The following is a 14491-nucleotide window of genomic DNA, read 5'->3' on the forward strand; positions in this document are numbered from 1 at the left end:
TTTGAACTTAATTAATAATAATATTAATTTAATTTAATTTTTATTAAGGATGTGAATGGCAGTCGACTGGATGCCTCACGACCCAGTGGAATTGTAACTCGAGCTCAGTGAAGGTCAATGAAGTTTAAAAATAAAAATATTTCAATAAATTGCTTTTAGGAAATCAATCGACCGGTACAAAAAAAAGTTGAAAAAGACTTTTTTGTTAAGCGTCTTGCTCAATGCTCGTTTAGTAAACGGGACAAGGTGACACACGAACAAAAAGGTAAAACTCTTCAAGCGTGATATTCTGTCGAGTATAATTCAAAATAATGATGTCGGTTCTACATTTATGGTTGATTGTTTCCCAGCAGTTTGTTGGAAAACAAAGGAAAAGCAAAAACAAATTGCTTTTCAATCTGCGAAAAACTAGAGCTCTCCTTTATGATATTCAGCCCAAAGTTTAATCTCAACAACAGTTAGGGCCTTACTCACGGCCGAACGTTCACTTGTGACCTTTCTATTTTTTTCGTATAAAAACTCAACGTCTTCGAAATAACTGCTATCAATTCCTCCAGCGATTCGACGATACATATCAACTACCGGTACTCTACGACATGGCAAAATTCGCTGTAAGTTTGAATTGTGTTAAACGAAAATTGTGTAATTTCAAATGTCATTCAACTGTTTCAGACTGTTTTAATTGTCGTATCCATCGTGGCTGCCGTTACAGCCAATGGCCGATATTCTTATGACGATTACAAAGCCCATCAACCAACATCTTATGATTACCAAAAGAATCAATATAACCAGCCTTCTTACGGTCACGATGAAAGCCATAGCTACCAACCGACAACCTACGAGCCTAAAGGATACGGTAACTATGGTTACCAACAGCCCAAAGCTTATGGTAAGCAGCAATACAGCTACGAACATGCCCAGCCCGCTTCTTACGATAAAGGTCATACTTATCAACCTTATGACAACAAAGGATCTAGCTACGGATACGATAGCACGTACGAACAACCGAAATCTTACGGCAGCTATCCTTCAACCTATTGAGAGACCATATCCTTTTTAACAATGTGCACCTTATGGTTAAAGCGTATTGTATTGAAATTGAATACTCCTGGACATGTCAATGATGATAAATAAAATTACGTTGGGACCCAAATGAAACTGATTAACTTTTAAGTGTAGACATAGTGCAACATGTTTCTTTGCATGTTTGTTGGTTCAAGAGAAACGTAATCATTAAGACTGAAATAACTTGGTGTGTGACGAATGATTTTAAAATGCCATTTTATTCATGTTTTCAGTGTCTAAAAATAGGGATTTGAAAACACTGCCATCGATAGATTTTCCAATATTTTTAAATTAATTGTTAGAAGAACGAATGCAATTTCAGATTTTCAGAAGTTGTCGTTGATGTCGGAGTAATTGAAAGATTTAGTAGCTTCCGTATTTGTTTGCGCGAGGGTAATAGGGGGCTTTGCTACCGTAAGAAATTGGCGAGTAGCTACCACCTTTACCGTAAGGTGAAGGAACGTAATCGCCACCGTAAGTAGGCTTTGTGTAGCGTTCATCCTTCTTGTATCCATCCATCGGATATGGGTGTTTACTGTATTGACCACCAGAGTATCCATCCTTCTTGTATCCATCCATGGGATATGGGTGTTTACTGTATTCACCACCAGAGTATCCATCCTTCTTGTATCCATCCATGGGATATGGGTGTTTACTGTATTCACCACCATAGTATCCACCATTGGCCATGGCGACTGCTGCAAGAGCAACGAGTACGAGGGAAGTCTGCCATCACAAACCATAACAATATAAACAAATGAAATCTGAAGATGAAATTCAAAGAATACAACAAACAAAGGTGCATTGAAAATAGGTGGATTACTTACAGCGAACTTTGCCATGTTGGAATAGTCGACTGTTGCTGGAACAACTGATGATCACGTCTCGGCTACGGTCGCTATTTATACGAAGAACAGGAGACCCAAGAACGAAACCATCGAACATGAAACTGTAAATGACATTGACGTCACTCTTTTTTTTCGTCATGAAAATCATGGAAACCTTGGCCTGGGTTGAACGACTGATATTAAAACACCACATTAGCCCCACCACTACAGATTGCTTTCGCAAGTTCAATGGGGAAAGTACTTGGGTGTTCTTCAAAAAGTTCCTTCTCCGCAATTTCTGTTAGAAATACTTACGTTGGGTAACTATACATTGTCCCTGACGTGTCATTTGTGAAATATTGATTAAGAAATCTGGCACATTTGCTTATGTAAAGCATGATATTTAGACGAAAGTGAATGTGAAGGTTGATACAAATTTCAACACAATGGAGTATACCAATTTATCTATTTAAAATTCCTATTGGTGGTCACCGTCTCCGAGTCCATTCTCATCATTTGTTTCCTTTCATTAGAAGTTATGTTATGCGCTTTTTTCCCCAGAACAACACCTGCGGGTACACGCAGCAGTTGCTGGTCAAGTGACTTAAATATTAAGCACATTTTTAAATCGTCCTACTTTTTGACGTGTCAAATTGATTGGTGATAGAGAAAAAAGGGTTTGTATTTCATTTGTCAATCATTTCCATTTAAAATTGCAACACTATTTAAAACGTAGTACTGAAAATGAGCTCTCGAGAATGTCCAAAAAGCTTTTAAACTTTTCTCTGATGGTCACATTGAACTTATACGAATGTTCTATTTCCAGCAGGCCATACTAGCATAAGACTTTCCCTTTTCAATATAAACGAATCTCTTTTTCATAGCGATCGAAATCAAGAATAGCAAATCAAATACCACAATGCAACACCAAAGAACCGTTTTAAAAATTTCTAACAACAGAGAATGCTTTGACCATCATTATGAAAACGATGGTATATATATTACATGTAATTCGCGTATAGAATTAAATTTGAGATGACACAATTGGATTTCTTTTTATGCTGCCCTTGTTTATTTCACCTTTAGACAAACAGAAAAGGATGTTTTCGATATATGTTTTCGTTTTTCTGGGGACATGTACTTAATAGTCTAAGAAGACTTAATCTATAACCAATTGAGAAGATAAAATTCTTGAAGTCGATCATCAGCTGGTCGGACTGCCAAACGTGAGTTGAAATGGAGTTGCTGTGAGATTTATACTAGCCCCTGCGATTGTTGTATCCTGATCCGTAAATCGAGGACGAGTAGTCTTTGTCATTACCATAAGCTCGGCTGCCACCGTTGTATCCGCCATGGTAAGATCCGCCATTGTTGTATTCAGCTTTCATGTAACCACCGTTACCATACGGGGATCCACCGTAACCATACGGGGATCCACTTTTTCCATACATGGATCCACCGTAACTTCCATACATGGATCCACTTTTTCCATACATGGATCCACCGTAACTTCTATACTGACCGCTGACCAAGGCAACAGCCACAAGAGAGAAGAGAACAAAAGAAATCTAGAAGCAACAGATGAATCATACAGTAATGGACAAAACAAGCCCGAAAAGATGTCACTCAAATATTATGTCTTTATAAGCAAGAATAGACTGGTATTAACTAAAGTTAACTTACAGCGAACTTGGCCATGTTCATTTGTTGATTGTTATTGGAGTGAACTGATGATTACAGACTCGGCTGCAATCAGTATTTATAGGAAGGAATGGAACGAAAGAACTTGGTGGGAAGCTAATGGCATTGCTGTCCCTTATTTTCGTCATGAAAATTATGCAAACCTTGGCAGACTCAAACAAAAGGACCACCTCAGCACTTGATGTAACAGCGCTTTCGTAAATTTGAAAACGAAAATAATCTTTCGATCTTGTATTACTATTTCAGTTGAAGTGCTGGTTACGTGGCTAAGTTTTAAAATAACAAATCTTAAATAGAGTCAAAGTTATTCAATATGCAAATATATGCACAGTTTTGCTAATCCGAAATGCACTTTCATTTAATCGCCTTAATATTCAATTTGGAATTTTTCAGTCGGAAATTCATATTGCAACTCGAATGTGGATTTATCCGAGCTCCATTTCACCTTACTATCTTATTACCAATCATTTTTTTATGCCAATGCTGAAATTCTTTCATTACCATATTCAGTATGAAACGCGGGCAATCTTTGGACAACCAACAAAATCGCCCTTTCTGTTAAGTTGAATGCGGGATTTCAACTTGTCGTTCATGAGTTCAGACCGCGGTCCGTTCTGCACTAATGAGATGCGGGTAGTACGTATAGTCTACGCACGTGCATTTTTATCTGGAAACCAAAGTCCTGATTTTACACGTGTTCTTACGGCAACTCTTGAAATCTAAATCAAGTCTTCACTTGATGAACGTTTACCGTGACAATCCATCATATCGTCTTGCTACATAAAAGGATGACCCAACGAATGTATACGTATTAAAATGTCATTGCTACGACAGGTGTTTTTCAATTTCACGATTTGTTCTCAATTTCATCATCAACGTTTTTAATGGGATCAATGACTTCAGATTTCAGCTTGGGTGTACCTGCATATCGTTAAGGTATTACATGAAAGCGTTAACTCTACATCGAAGGGCTCACCGGGCTCACCAGAGGTTGTTGAATTGGTTTAGGGCTACTTGGCCCACGATGTACCCCAATGTAAATTGGTATACATAGTAATTATGAAAAATAGGAAATATTTTTAAATGCTCATCAATTTTAAAGCCCAGATCCGTGTGCCGTAAAACTGGCCCAAGAAAGTCGGTTCAATTTGAAATTAGAATGCTATGTATTTATTGCTCACTATGAGAAATTCTGGGAAAATTCTTTCCTCAGTTGAAATGTCCACATACAGATATTTAAATTTGATATTAAAAAGTATAAATCTCAGCAGAGAAGGGAAAGCAAGTTGTCGTTGATGGCCGTGTTGCAAGGGGGTAGTGAGATTAATAATGTTTTCGTTTTGCTGAGCCATCTGAGCTGGATCCTACGCCGTAAGGGTCAGCCCCAAAGGTGGAATCTTTTGCCTTTGGCGGAGTTACGTAGCTGGATTTCGTGTCATAAGACACCGCCTCATATGAGGAACCTTTGCCATAAGATTGAGTGCCATAGTTGGGTCCTTTGTCGTAAGAATCAGCCGTGTAGGTTGAATCTTTCGCCTTTGGTGAAGCGCCATAGTTGGACCCAGTGCTGTAAGAGTCAGCATCATACGAGGAACCTTTGCCATATGATGGAGTGCCATAGTTGGGTCCTTTACCATAAGAATCAGTCACATAGGTTGAATCTTTCGCCTTGGGTGAAGTGCCATAGTCAGGTCCTGAGCCGTAAGAAGCAGCTCCGTAGGTGGAAGCTTTCGCCTTTGGTGGAGCTACGTAACTGGATCCTGTGCCGTAAGGATCAGCCCCATAGGTCGAATCCTTTGTCTTTTGTGAAGAGCTATAGTTGGGTCCTTTGTCGTAAGAATCAGCTCCGTCAGTTGAACCTTTTCCATATGATGGAGCTACGTAGCTGGGGCCTGAGACGTAAGAATCAGCTTCGTAAGTCATATCTTTCGCCTTTTGTGATGTACCGTAGTCGGGTCCAGTGACGTAAGAAGAGCTCGATTTTGTGCCATAAAAGTCAGCCCCGTACGTCGAAGCTTTCGCCTTTTGTGAAGAGCCATAGTTGTGTCCTTCGCCGTATGACTCAGCTCCATAGGTCGAGTCTTTTTCGTATGATGAAGTGGGATAGTCAGGCCCTGAGCCGTAAGAAGCAGCTCCGTAGGTGGAAGCTTTCGCCTTTGGTGGAACTACGTAGCTGGATCCTTTACCATAAGGTACAGCTCCATAGGTCGAGTCTTTCGTCTTTTCTGAAGTGCCATAGTTGGGTCCTTTGCTGTATGACTCAGCTCCGTAGGTCGAAACTTTTGTTTTCTGTGATGTGCCATAGTCGGGTCCTTTGCTGTAAGAATCATCTCCGTAGGTGGAAGCTTTCGCCTTTGATGGAGCTACGTAGCTGGATCCTTTACCGTAAGGTTCAGACTCATAGGTCGAATCTTTCGCTTTTTGTGAAGGGCTATAGTTGGATCCTTTGCCGTATGGGTCAGCTCCATAGGTCGAGTCTTTTTCATATGATGAAGTGGCATAGTCAGGTCCTGAGCCGTAAGAAGCAGCTCCGTAGGTGGAAGCTTTTGCCTTTGGTGGAACTACGTAGCTGGATCCCTTACCATAAGGTTCAGCTCCATATTTCGAGTCTTTCGTCTTTTCTGAAGTGCCATAGTCGGGTCCTTTGCCGTAAGAATCATCTCCGTAGGTGGAAGCTTTCGCCTTTGGTGGAGCTACGTAGCTGGATCCTTTACCGTAAGGTTCAGCCCCATAGGTCGAATCTTTCGCCTTTTGTGAAGAGCCATAGTTGGGTCCTTTTTCGTATGACTCAGCTCCATAGGTCGAGTCTTTTTCATATGAGGAAGTGGCATAGTCAGATCCTGAGTCGTAAGAATCAGTTGCGTAGGCGGAAGCTTTCGCCTTTGGTGGAGCTACGTAGCTGGATCCTTTACCATAAGGTTCAGCTACATAGGTCGAGTCTTTTTCATATGATGGAGTGGCATAGCTGGATCCTTTGCCGTAAGAGTCAGCTCTATAGGTCGAATCTTTTCCAGTGGATGGAGCTACGTAGCTCGATTTTGTGCCATAAGGGTCAGCCCCATATGAAGAACCCTTTCCATTTGATGGGGTGTCATAGCTGAATCCAGTGGATCCGGTGTTGTAAGAATCAGGTCTGTAGGTCTCCTTTGCCTTTTGCGACATGCCATAGTTGGGTCCGTTGTCATAAGAATCATACGAGGAACCTTTTCCATGTGATGGAGGGGCATAGCTGGATCCTTTGCCGTAAGAGTCAGCTCCATAGGTCGAATCTTTTCCATTGGATGGAGCCACGTAGCTCGATTTTGTGCCATAAGAGTCAGCCCCATATGAAGAACCCTTTCCATTTGATGGGGTGTCATAGCTGGATCCAGTGGATCCTGTGTTGTAAGAATCAACCCCGTAGGTCATATCTTTCGCCTTATGTGGAGCGCCATATTTGATTCCGGTTCCGTAAGAGTCGGCCCCATAGGTTGAATCTTTGCCATTGGATGGAGTGCTATAACTTGGTCCAGCATTGTATGGTTGGTATCCATTACCATTGTATGACTGTTTATTGCCCTTGTGGTTGTCATAAGACGGGTATCCATCGTTGTTGTATCCATCAGCCAGAGCAGCGGCCACGAAACAGACGAAAACCAATACGTTCTGTAATTAAGTCAACATAATAAATCATAAAATAATTATACGATCACCCCGAAATTGTTTCTAAACAAATTTTGTTGTTTTTTTGAAAACTTCAGTTTAAATGCAGAGGAGAACTTACAGCGGGATTGAACATGTTGCACTGTTGATTGTTGCTGGAGCAACTGATGAAAATGTTTGGAACTGGATTCGTTTTATATAGAAGGAGCAGAGGGAACGAACGAAACGGCCAGGGGGGCACGTATAGTGTCATCGATGTCGCTTTTCTCTGAATATCACGCAAACCCCTTGTCCTCGGTTGAACCACTGAAAGAGAGATGACCTCATCAGCCTCAGTGACGTACAAAAGGCGATTTTGCAAGTTAAAAGATGAAATCCCTAAGCCATTTTAAAAGTCCATTAATGCTGCAGTGGACTTTACAGAAATAAGCAACCGAAAATAGAAGCAGAGAATTTCAACGTTTAAAATTGAGATCATTGTGTTGGGTAAAGGCATTTTTATTTGGCGCGCAGATTGTTTCGAATTATTCTTTTTGGATTTCAAATTTGAGCAATTGCAAAGGTTTTTTATTTTTTATTTCATCACCAAAGCAATAGAATGACATTTGGCTATTAGTCCATTATGGTGATTAACTAAGAGCATTTACGACTTATTCACCCATTCGTATGATTCACTCGTTAATAGTCCCCTATTCTCATTTAGTGGCAATTTCCCTGATTGATGCAACAGATTGCGCGCGTCCCGTACAAATTGCTGGGGTGACTCCATTTTTATCGAAAGAACTCGAATCTAAAACTCTTCACAATCACCATTAAAACGAATAGCTTAAACCATTTAAAACTCTTTGCATAGTTTATGGGGGATACAGATTATCATATGTCAAAGGATTGATTCGTTTCTAGATTGCTCTCCGTAAATTTCACCCTTAACATATTGAGAAAGCAGTTCGAGTTAACAAAATGAAACAAATTGATAACGACTGATTAGGATGCGGTTGTTGTACAACAGCAAGATAAACGGGCCGGTCCGCGGCATGTGACAATGACGAAAGGCTTGTTGCATTCGAAAAATGCAAGTGTTTTTCTCCCTTTTTAGTTCCATCAAGTTGCAACAGTCTTCCAACTATAGAACATGGGTTCCCCTTTCTTTGTCACAGGCCAAGGCTGCATGAATTTAACATTATGGCGACATCAGTTTCATGAGCACCAATTCCGATTCTTTTTTTATTTTCTCCTTCTTATAAATACCTGCTGATTTCCAGCGAACTTTCGTCAGTTCGCTGTTTGGAGCACCTTGAAATCAATGGCCAGATTTGCTGTAAGTTCGTTTTTGCTATTCATTATTCTTGATCGCATTCATTCGGATGCAATTTTCTTTTACGGTTTCATTGCAGATGTCCAGCGGTGGATAGTGAAGCGATGAATAGTCTAGTGGTGGATCCCCTATAATCAATGGATGCTATTGAACGGTGGATAGCCCAAAGGCGGACCCCAACTTGTCTTGTATCAAATACAATCTTTTATTGTTGAAATTAAGTATTATTGTGTGGGGGAAAAAAAAAACGTAACTGAGAATTACAATTGATGAATGAATACACAGCAAAGGAAACAAACCAAAATGTCCGAGTTCAAAAACACTTTCTATGACAAATCAAACAAAGTTCTAAACGTTTTTCTTTCTGCATCTGTCATACACGTGTCAGTTCCCATCGTAAATTTCAGACGTATACAAGCCAAAGAGTTTGAAAGTTATGTGTGTGCCGTTATAGAATTCTATTTTTGAATCTGCTATCGGACGTTGCTTCAGTTCTGTTGCAAGATGAGGGCTCAACGATTGGCCATCGAACGAGAAAGTCTTCGCTTTAACACGAATATCGATTGCTTTTTTTGAATTCGCTAAATATACAACTGTACGAATCATGTTTGTAAATGATGTTTTACTCGTAAGATCGCTTATTACACGAGAAGAAATTGACCCAAAAAGGAAACATACCTCTTGTTGTCTGCCTTACTTTAAAATGAGATTTCAGCCTACGTGTATACTATTCAACAGAGTGAAATGAAAGCAATAAGCAACCGGCCTTTTGTTATGCTAGATTATATGTAAAACTATAAATATAGCAGTTAATAATGGCTGTCGCAATACGAGCAAGCTTAGCTCTGAATCTTATGACATTATAAATATTTGACTTTGATTTATACCTTATATGTAAATCGAATTCATTAGACAGCGGCTTCGTTACCGCTCCCGGTGAAAGAAGGAAATATCTGAAGGTTTTTCTAAAAATGGATGCAAGCTGTTTAATTTAATAGAACAGCCAATTGAAATTACAATTTCTAAATTTATCGCATTCTTTTTGTTTTTTTTTACCTCGTCCACGAAAGCATTTTGAATTCTTTTCAACAGATACGAAGCGTTTCTCGTTAAGAAAATTGCAAAAGAACCTGTTCGTGTGAACGACAAGGGATCCTTCATGTCAGCCATTCACTCCCAGGCCAAGGTTTGCATGGCTTTTTAAAACATCGTCGATATCCCGCCGTTCTTTTACCTCCTATAAATACTGGCTGGTTTCGGAGACATTGTCATCAGTTGCTTCTTGGAGCAATACGACCATAACACCTCTGAACATCGACTACCAAACATGGCTAATAAATTTGCAGTAAGTTAAATTGAATTTTCAAATTGCATGTGCAGATTCTGTTCATTAAATTGTGCCCACCTTTTTTGCTTACGAATATTTATGACAGGCTGCATTGATTCTCTTGTCCTTTATGGCCGTTGTTATGGCTAATGGATACGGTGGAAACAAGGGCCCCTCTTACGACAAGGGACAAAAGGGCTCGTACAACGATAAAGGATACAATGCCCAGCCTTCATCTTACGGTACGGGATATGGCAGTAAAGGTCCAGCTTACGACAACACGCCAAAGTACGAGCCTTCACCTTACAGTAGCAGCCCGAAATACGAGCCTTCGTATCATAGTAGCAGCCCAAAATACGAGCCTATGTCTTACAGCAGCAGCCCAAAATACGATCATATGTCTTACAGCAGCAGCCCAAAATACGATCATATGCCTTACAGCAGCAGCCCAAAATACGATCATATGTCTTACAGCAGCAGCCCAAAATACGATCATATGCCTTACAGCAGCAGCCCAAAATACGAGCATATGCCTTACAGCAGCAGCCCAAAATACGAGCCTTCGTCTTACAGCAGCAGCCCAAAATACGAGCCTATGTCTTACGAAAAGGGATACAAAGGTATGCCATCTTACAAGGGTAAAGAAAACAGCGGACCCACGTACGAATCCGAGTCTTACGATAAAGGATACAGTGGCACCCCATCATACAAAGGTGAAGGATACAGCACTGGCATGCCTTCCCCTTACGATAACGGTCCCAAATACGGACCTGTGCCTTACGGTAAAGGATACAACGCCCAACCGTCGTCCAATGCTGGTGGACAATACCCACCTTACGGGATGAAGGCAAACGATTACGGAGCTAACTATCAGCCCAAGGCGTACCCCCCACCGTACGGCGATACGTACCAGAAGCCGAAATCTTACAGAGATTACCCACCTTATTAAACTGTGAAGCTTATTCTGCTTATGCCTTGAACACGTCCATTTCTTATGTCAATCGCACTCTTGCTTTTACCCATTTTTAAGCACATTTATTGAAAGGTGTTTTTTTTTATAATATGATTGGTTTTAGTTGTTGGTTAATAAAATTTGATCTAAATGGTACGAAACAATTTGAAGCATTTACTCGCCAAAAAATAAAAGAGAAACACTGGAAATTCAGGGACTCGTAATAACACGTGTCTCGTAAATCTTACGTCAAGGATTTTGCGAAATTGAAACAAAAATTGAGGGCGTTTACCAATGCCGCTTTCCCACATTTGACGGCCGGCTGTGTTTTTTTTTTTTTTTTCTTCCTATAAATACCGTCCGTCTTCAAGTCGACCGTCATCAGTTGCTCCGTCCAGCAATTCGACAACATCAACGGACAAAGCAAAAGCAATCAAACAACCCAACATGGCTCAATTGGCGGTAAGTTTGAAATCAAATTCAGTTCAGTTTGAATCATGTCGTGTGTGTTATATTGTTTGTGTCTCTTGTTTTGTTTTACGTATAGATTCCTTTGTTAGTTCTCGTTGCTCTTGTGGCCGTTACGATGGCCAGCGATCCGTACGGTGGAAATAAGGGTTACGCACCATACGGAGGATCCTATTCTTACACGGTCAAGTACGATGGTGGATACGATGGCCAGAAAGGGTACGATAAGGATTACGGCTATGGTGCTGGCCCTTATGGTTATGACAAGAAGCCCAGTTATGGTTATCGTGCTCCTCCTTACGGTTATGACAAGAAACCAAGCTACGGTGCTCCATCCTATGGCTACGAGAAGAAAGGTGGATATGGTCACGATGCCCCATCTTACGGCTACGATAAGAAAGAAAGCTATGGTTACGATGCCTCGCCTTACGGATACGATAAGAAAGAAAGCTACGGCGGTTCTCCTTACGGATACAACAAGAAAGGAAGTTATGGTTATGAAGCCCCGTCTTACGGTTACGACAAGTACGAGAAGCCTAAATCTTACGGTAGCTATTCCTCAAGGTATTGAACCTTTGCCACAACTGACCCATAACGAATAACCGTAAACCTGTAATTCCAAAATTTTGATCTGAATAAAACGTATCTATTTTCAAAATTGCGCGCATTTTCACCCATTTCATGTCAAAATTTACTAACAAAGTACATTTAAAAAAATTGGAAATTATTGCTGAAAGACACTTTAACATTTTCGTTTGGCAAAGAACAAACAACCAATCGTAGCCGCTGCTGCTAGCAGTTCCATAACGGATGCAAAAACAAACGCCACCCAGTACGACCTTCCCGGCGTACTGTCCACTAGCAATCCAGCCTGTAAAAAATCGTATTTAAATGAAAATTCTTTTAGAAATACAACTCAATTATGTTGATTGAATAACGAGCTTACGATTGGCGGTCCGATGAGGATTCCAATACCTCCGAAAAACATAGTAATTCCAAAAATGCGGTTTAAATTTTGGCTTCCAAAAAGAGAGCGCGGTACGAGAGCTGAGCAACAATTCAAGTTTATTTTATAAATGTATTTTTTAACGTTCATTAGGAAAGCAAACTTACCAAGCAATAAACACTGACAGCCAAACGTAACGCTGAATAAAAAACCTTGGATAATCATTTGGATCCCGTTGACAACGACTGGAAATGAAGCGATCGCAATGGCACACACCAGCTGAGAAACGGCGTACACTTTCGTTACGTCCAATTTCCAGACTGTCACAAGTGGCCCGATAACTAAACGGCATACGAGATCACCTATTCCCATAGTGCTCAGCATAATGATATAATATCTAAAATAAGAAACGAAAATATATTTTTAAAAATCAGATCGTGAACGATCGACATACTCGACAAGATCGAGGGAACGCGCATAATCTGCCAGTAGAATGTACGGTATCGATGTAGCCACAGACCAAAGAAAGCAGCTGAGATGTAGCATCCAACAGCAATGGGTCATCCACTTTAACGACACAGCGGTGGGAAGGTCATCAAGTGCAGGGGTTTCCGCGTTTAGAGTATTTAATATCGTCTTAACTTCTTCGTCTGTGCAAATTTTATCGTTCGCGAGTGGCAAGCTTTCGCAGCTGACGATTTCTTTTGGGATTCTCGGTGGAAATATCAAAGCGCCCAAAAATGTCAACTGGAACGTGCAGGCACCGGTGATGAGCATCGCACCTCTCCATCCGTAAATGCTGATAAGAAAACTGAAGAGCGGACCGAACACGAAAATGCCCAATCCAACACCCGATTGGCTCAGCGAAAACGCAACTGCGTGTTTCTTATTGAAACTGTCCGAGATGGCAACGATCCACGACGTGTAATTAAGACCAAGTCCAAATGCTAAGCACGATAGAATAACCAATAAAAAAACATCCTAGCATTTATAAATACTATGATATATTTCTTTTTACCTGTTATCCCACCGTAAGTAAAAAAGAGCGTTACAAGATTTGGGGCTAAGCTGCTTAACGCTAAACCAATCATAGATGTCATCCCACCGACCATAACTGTCCGACGACAGCCAATCCGCTGTATGAATAATGTAGCTATCGGACCTAACGAAATAAAGCAGACAACCTTGAAAAGATATGTAAGGAAAAAAAATAAAGGAAAGCTGATAAACTCTTTGCGTGATGATAACCTGCTAACATGTACACGCCATTATTGAGCGATCCGACCCAGGCGGTGGCAGCGCGTGACGCTTCAAATTCGTTAAGAAGTATGGGGAAATACATGCTGAAAGTAAAGTAGACTCCTATTTTTATTCGAATGTAAGAAACAATGTGACTTTTTTTTTTTTCAAATGAATAAAAGAAAAATTGTTCGAACCCGACGAAATCGCTGCCGCAAAAATGGAAGCCACAGCAATAACCCAAGCCCATCCAGCGTCGATGTCTGGGCTTCGGTTAATGCTGGAAGGCGTGCGAAATTTTTCAGTCATTTTTGTGTGTGTGTGTGTGCCTCCCTATTCATTACACAAAAACGTAGATCGATATCGAATGTTACATTTGCTCTTTTAAATAGAAAACTATGCGTTGTAGGTCTACGAACTTGCCTTGTTTTATCTACCAGATGAGATGTTTTTGCTTTCTCTTTTTCTTCTTCTGGAATTGAACTAATTTTAGAAATCCCGACATGGGCATGAAAGGCGTGTAATTACGTGTGACACTATCGTTCACGCCACTGGACGACAAGGAGGTCTTAGAAAATCGAGAACAAGTGCCCTCGCGATGGTTTTGTGCTCAACTTTAAAGCGTTGCACATGTTGAAGAAAATGTTTGAGGCACGACCGTGAGCTTCCCTGTCATGGTGCTGTACTGCAGTAGGCGAATCAACTCGATACTAGTGTCGTGATGCTCTTGTTTCATGGAGATTGTGCTCTACGCATGCGCATCAACTCCAGACACTGAACGGGGGAAAACAGCCTCTCAGACACAACCAGAACTTTGGACACTGGTTCTTTTGTTGACGTAGGACGTTACACTGAAAGATAAAATCATTTAAAGGGGGACACACATGTGCCTCTATAAAGACATATTTTTCACGCCGAACGAGGCATACTGGCCCACAATGAATAATTCAAGGATTTTTGCCCAAAGCCCTATAAATGTGGTGTGTTTACCCAAAATTCTAGGTCAAAT

The 14491-nt window shown here is 40.7% G+C and overlaps 7 protein-coding genes across 9 annotated transcripts; 3 read left to right on the forward strand and 4 right to left on the reverse strand.

The window, feature by feature from the left end:
- The first annotated feature begins 451 nt into the window (after window positions 1-451).
- LOC116936541 (transcriptional regulatory protein LGE1) lies at window positions 452-1153 on the forward strand. 2 transcript variants are annotated; one of them, XM_045168151.1, is made up of 3 exons: window positions 452-611; window positions 673-889; window positions 971-1153. In XM_045168151.1, exons 1-3 carry the CDS (start codon window positions 597-599, stop codon window positions 1039-1041), a joined length of 303 nt encoding a protein of 100 aa, XP_045024086.1. In that variant the 5' UTR covers window positions 452-596; the 3' UTR covers window positions 1042-1153. The 2 variants fall into 2 exon arrangements, with proteins under 2 accessions (XP_045024086.1, XP_032799607.2); XM_032943716.2 differs by having other exon boundaries at window positions 673-1153.
- Window positions 1154-1264: 111 nt separating this feature from the next.
- On the reverse strand, window positions 1265-2162 carry LOC116936539 (cysteine-rich and transmembrane domain-containing protein WIH2). The gene is made up of 2 exons (XM_032943713.2): window positions 1893-2162; window positions 1265-1791 (listed from the first exon to the last, which is right to left on the reverse strand). Exons 1-2 carry the CDS (start codon window positions 1905-1907, stop codon window positions 1429-1431), a joined length of 378 nt encoding a protein of 125 aa, XP_032799604.2. The 5' UTR covers window positions 1908-2162; the 3' UTR covers window positions 1265-1428.
- A 785-nt stretch (window positions 2163-2947) lies between these two features.
- On the reverse strand, window positions 2948-3720 carry LOC116936542 (probable peroxisomal membrane protein PEX13). Its single transcript, XM_032943717.2, has 2 exons — window positions 3576-3720; window positions 2948-3460 (listed from the first exon to the last, which is right to left on the reverse strand). Exons 1-2 carry the CDS (start codon window positions 3594-3596, stop codon window positions 3152-3154), a joined length of 330 nt encoding a protein of 109 aa, XP_032799608.2. The 5' UTR covers window positions 3597-3720; the 3' UTR covers window positions 2948-3151.
- Window positions 3721-4770: 1050 nt separating this feature from the next.
- LOC116936514 (hornerin) lies at window positions 4771-7380 on the reverse strand. The gene is made up of 2 exons (XM_032943666.2): window positions 7357-7380; window positions 4771-7238 (listed from the first exon to the last, which is right to left on the reverse strand). The coding sequence occupies exons 1-2, from the start codon at window positions 7369-7371 to the stop codon at window positions 4917-4919; spliced, it is 2337 nt and encodes a 778-aa protein (XP_032799557.2). The 5' UTR covers window positions 7372-7380; the 3' UTR covers window positions 4771-4916.
- A 2434-nt stretch (window positions 7381-9814) lies between these two features.
- LOC116936533 (adhesive plaque matrix protein) lies at window positions 9815-10985 on the forward strand. The gene is made up of 2 exons (XM_032943705.2): window positions 9815-9895; window positions 9984-10985. The coding sequence occupies exons 1-2, from the start codon at window positions 9878-9880 to the stop codon at window positions 10824-10826; spliced, it is 861 nt and encodes a 286-aa protein (XP_032799596.2). The 5' UTR covers window positions 9815-9877; the 3' UTR covers window positions 10827-10985.
- A 167-nt stretch (window positions 10986-11152) lies between these two features.
- LOC116933423 (putative eggshell protein) lies at window positions 11153-11955 on the forward strand. The gene is made up of 2 exons (XM_032941192.2): window positions 11153-11291; window positions 11377-11955. Exons 1-2 carry the CDS (start codon window positions 11277-11279, stop codon window positions 11866-11868), a joined length of 507 nt encoding a protein of 168 aa, XP_032797083.2. The 5' UTR covers window positions 11153-11276; the 3' UTR covers window positions 11869-11955.
- LOC116936522 (monocarboxylate transporter 13) lies at window positions 11400-14339 on the reverse strand. 2 transcript variants are annotated; one of them, XM_045168152.1, is made up of 8 exons: window positions 13906-14339; window positions 13680-13815; window positions 13492-13605; window positions 13262-13405; window positions 12698-13190; window positions 12411-12640; window positions 12244-12354; window positions 11400-12168 (listed from the first exon to the last, which is right to left on the reverse strand). In XM_045168152.1, exons 2-8 carry the CDS (start codon window positions 13789-13791, stop codon window positions 11834-11836), a joined length of 1539 nt encoding a protein of 512 aa, XP_045024087.1. In that variant the 5' UTR covers window positions 13792-13815; window positions 13906-14339; the 3' UTR covers window positions 11400-11833. The 2 variants fall into 2 exon arrangements, with proteins under 2 accessions (XP_045024087.1, XP_032799567.2); XM_032943676.2 differs by having other exon boundaries at window positions 11922-12168; window positions 12244-12344; window positions 13906-14334.
- Window positions 14340-14491: the final 152 nt, after the last annotated feature.

This window comes from Daphnia magna, linkage group LG1, assembly GCF_020631705.1.
Source record: "Daphnia magna isolate NIES linkage group LG1, ASM2063170v1.1, whole genome shotgun sequence".
NCBI classification, from domain to species: Eukaryota; Metazoa; Arthropoda; class Branchiopoda; order Diplostraca; family Daphniidae; genus Daphnia; species Daphnia magna.

Coding starts and splice junctions, on each gene's coding strand:
- LOC116936542 (XM_032943717.2), bottom strand. CDS start 3,596: ATGAACATGGCCAAGTTCGCT. Junction 3,461..3,575: donor TGAACATGGCCAAGTTCGCT/GTAAGTTAACTT, acceptor TGTTGCTTCTAG/ATTTCTTTTGTTCTCTTCTC.
- LOC116936522 (XM_045168152.1), bottom strand. CDS start 13,791: ATGACTGAAAAATTTCGCACGCCTTCCAGCATTAACCGAAGCCCAGAC. Junction 13,406..13,491: donor TGGCGTGTACATGTTAGCAG/GTTATCATCACG, acceptor TTATTTCGTTAG/GTCCGATAGCTACATTATTC. Junction 12,641..12,697: donor CGTTCCCTCGATCTTGTCGA/GTATGTCGATCG, acceptor TTCTTATTTTAG/ATATTATATCATTATGCTGA.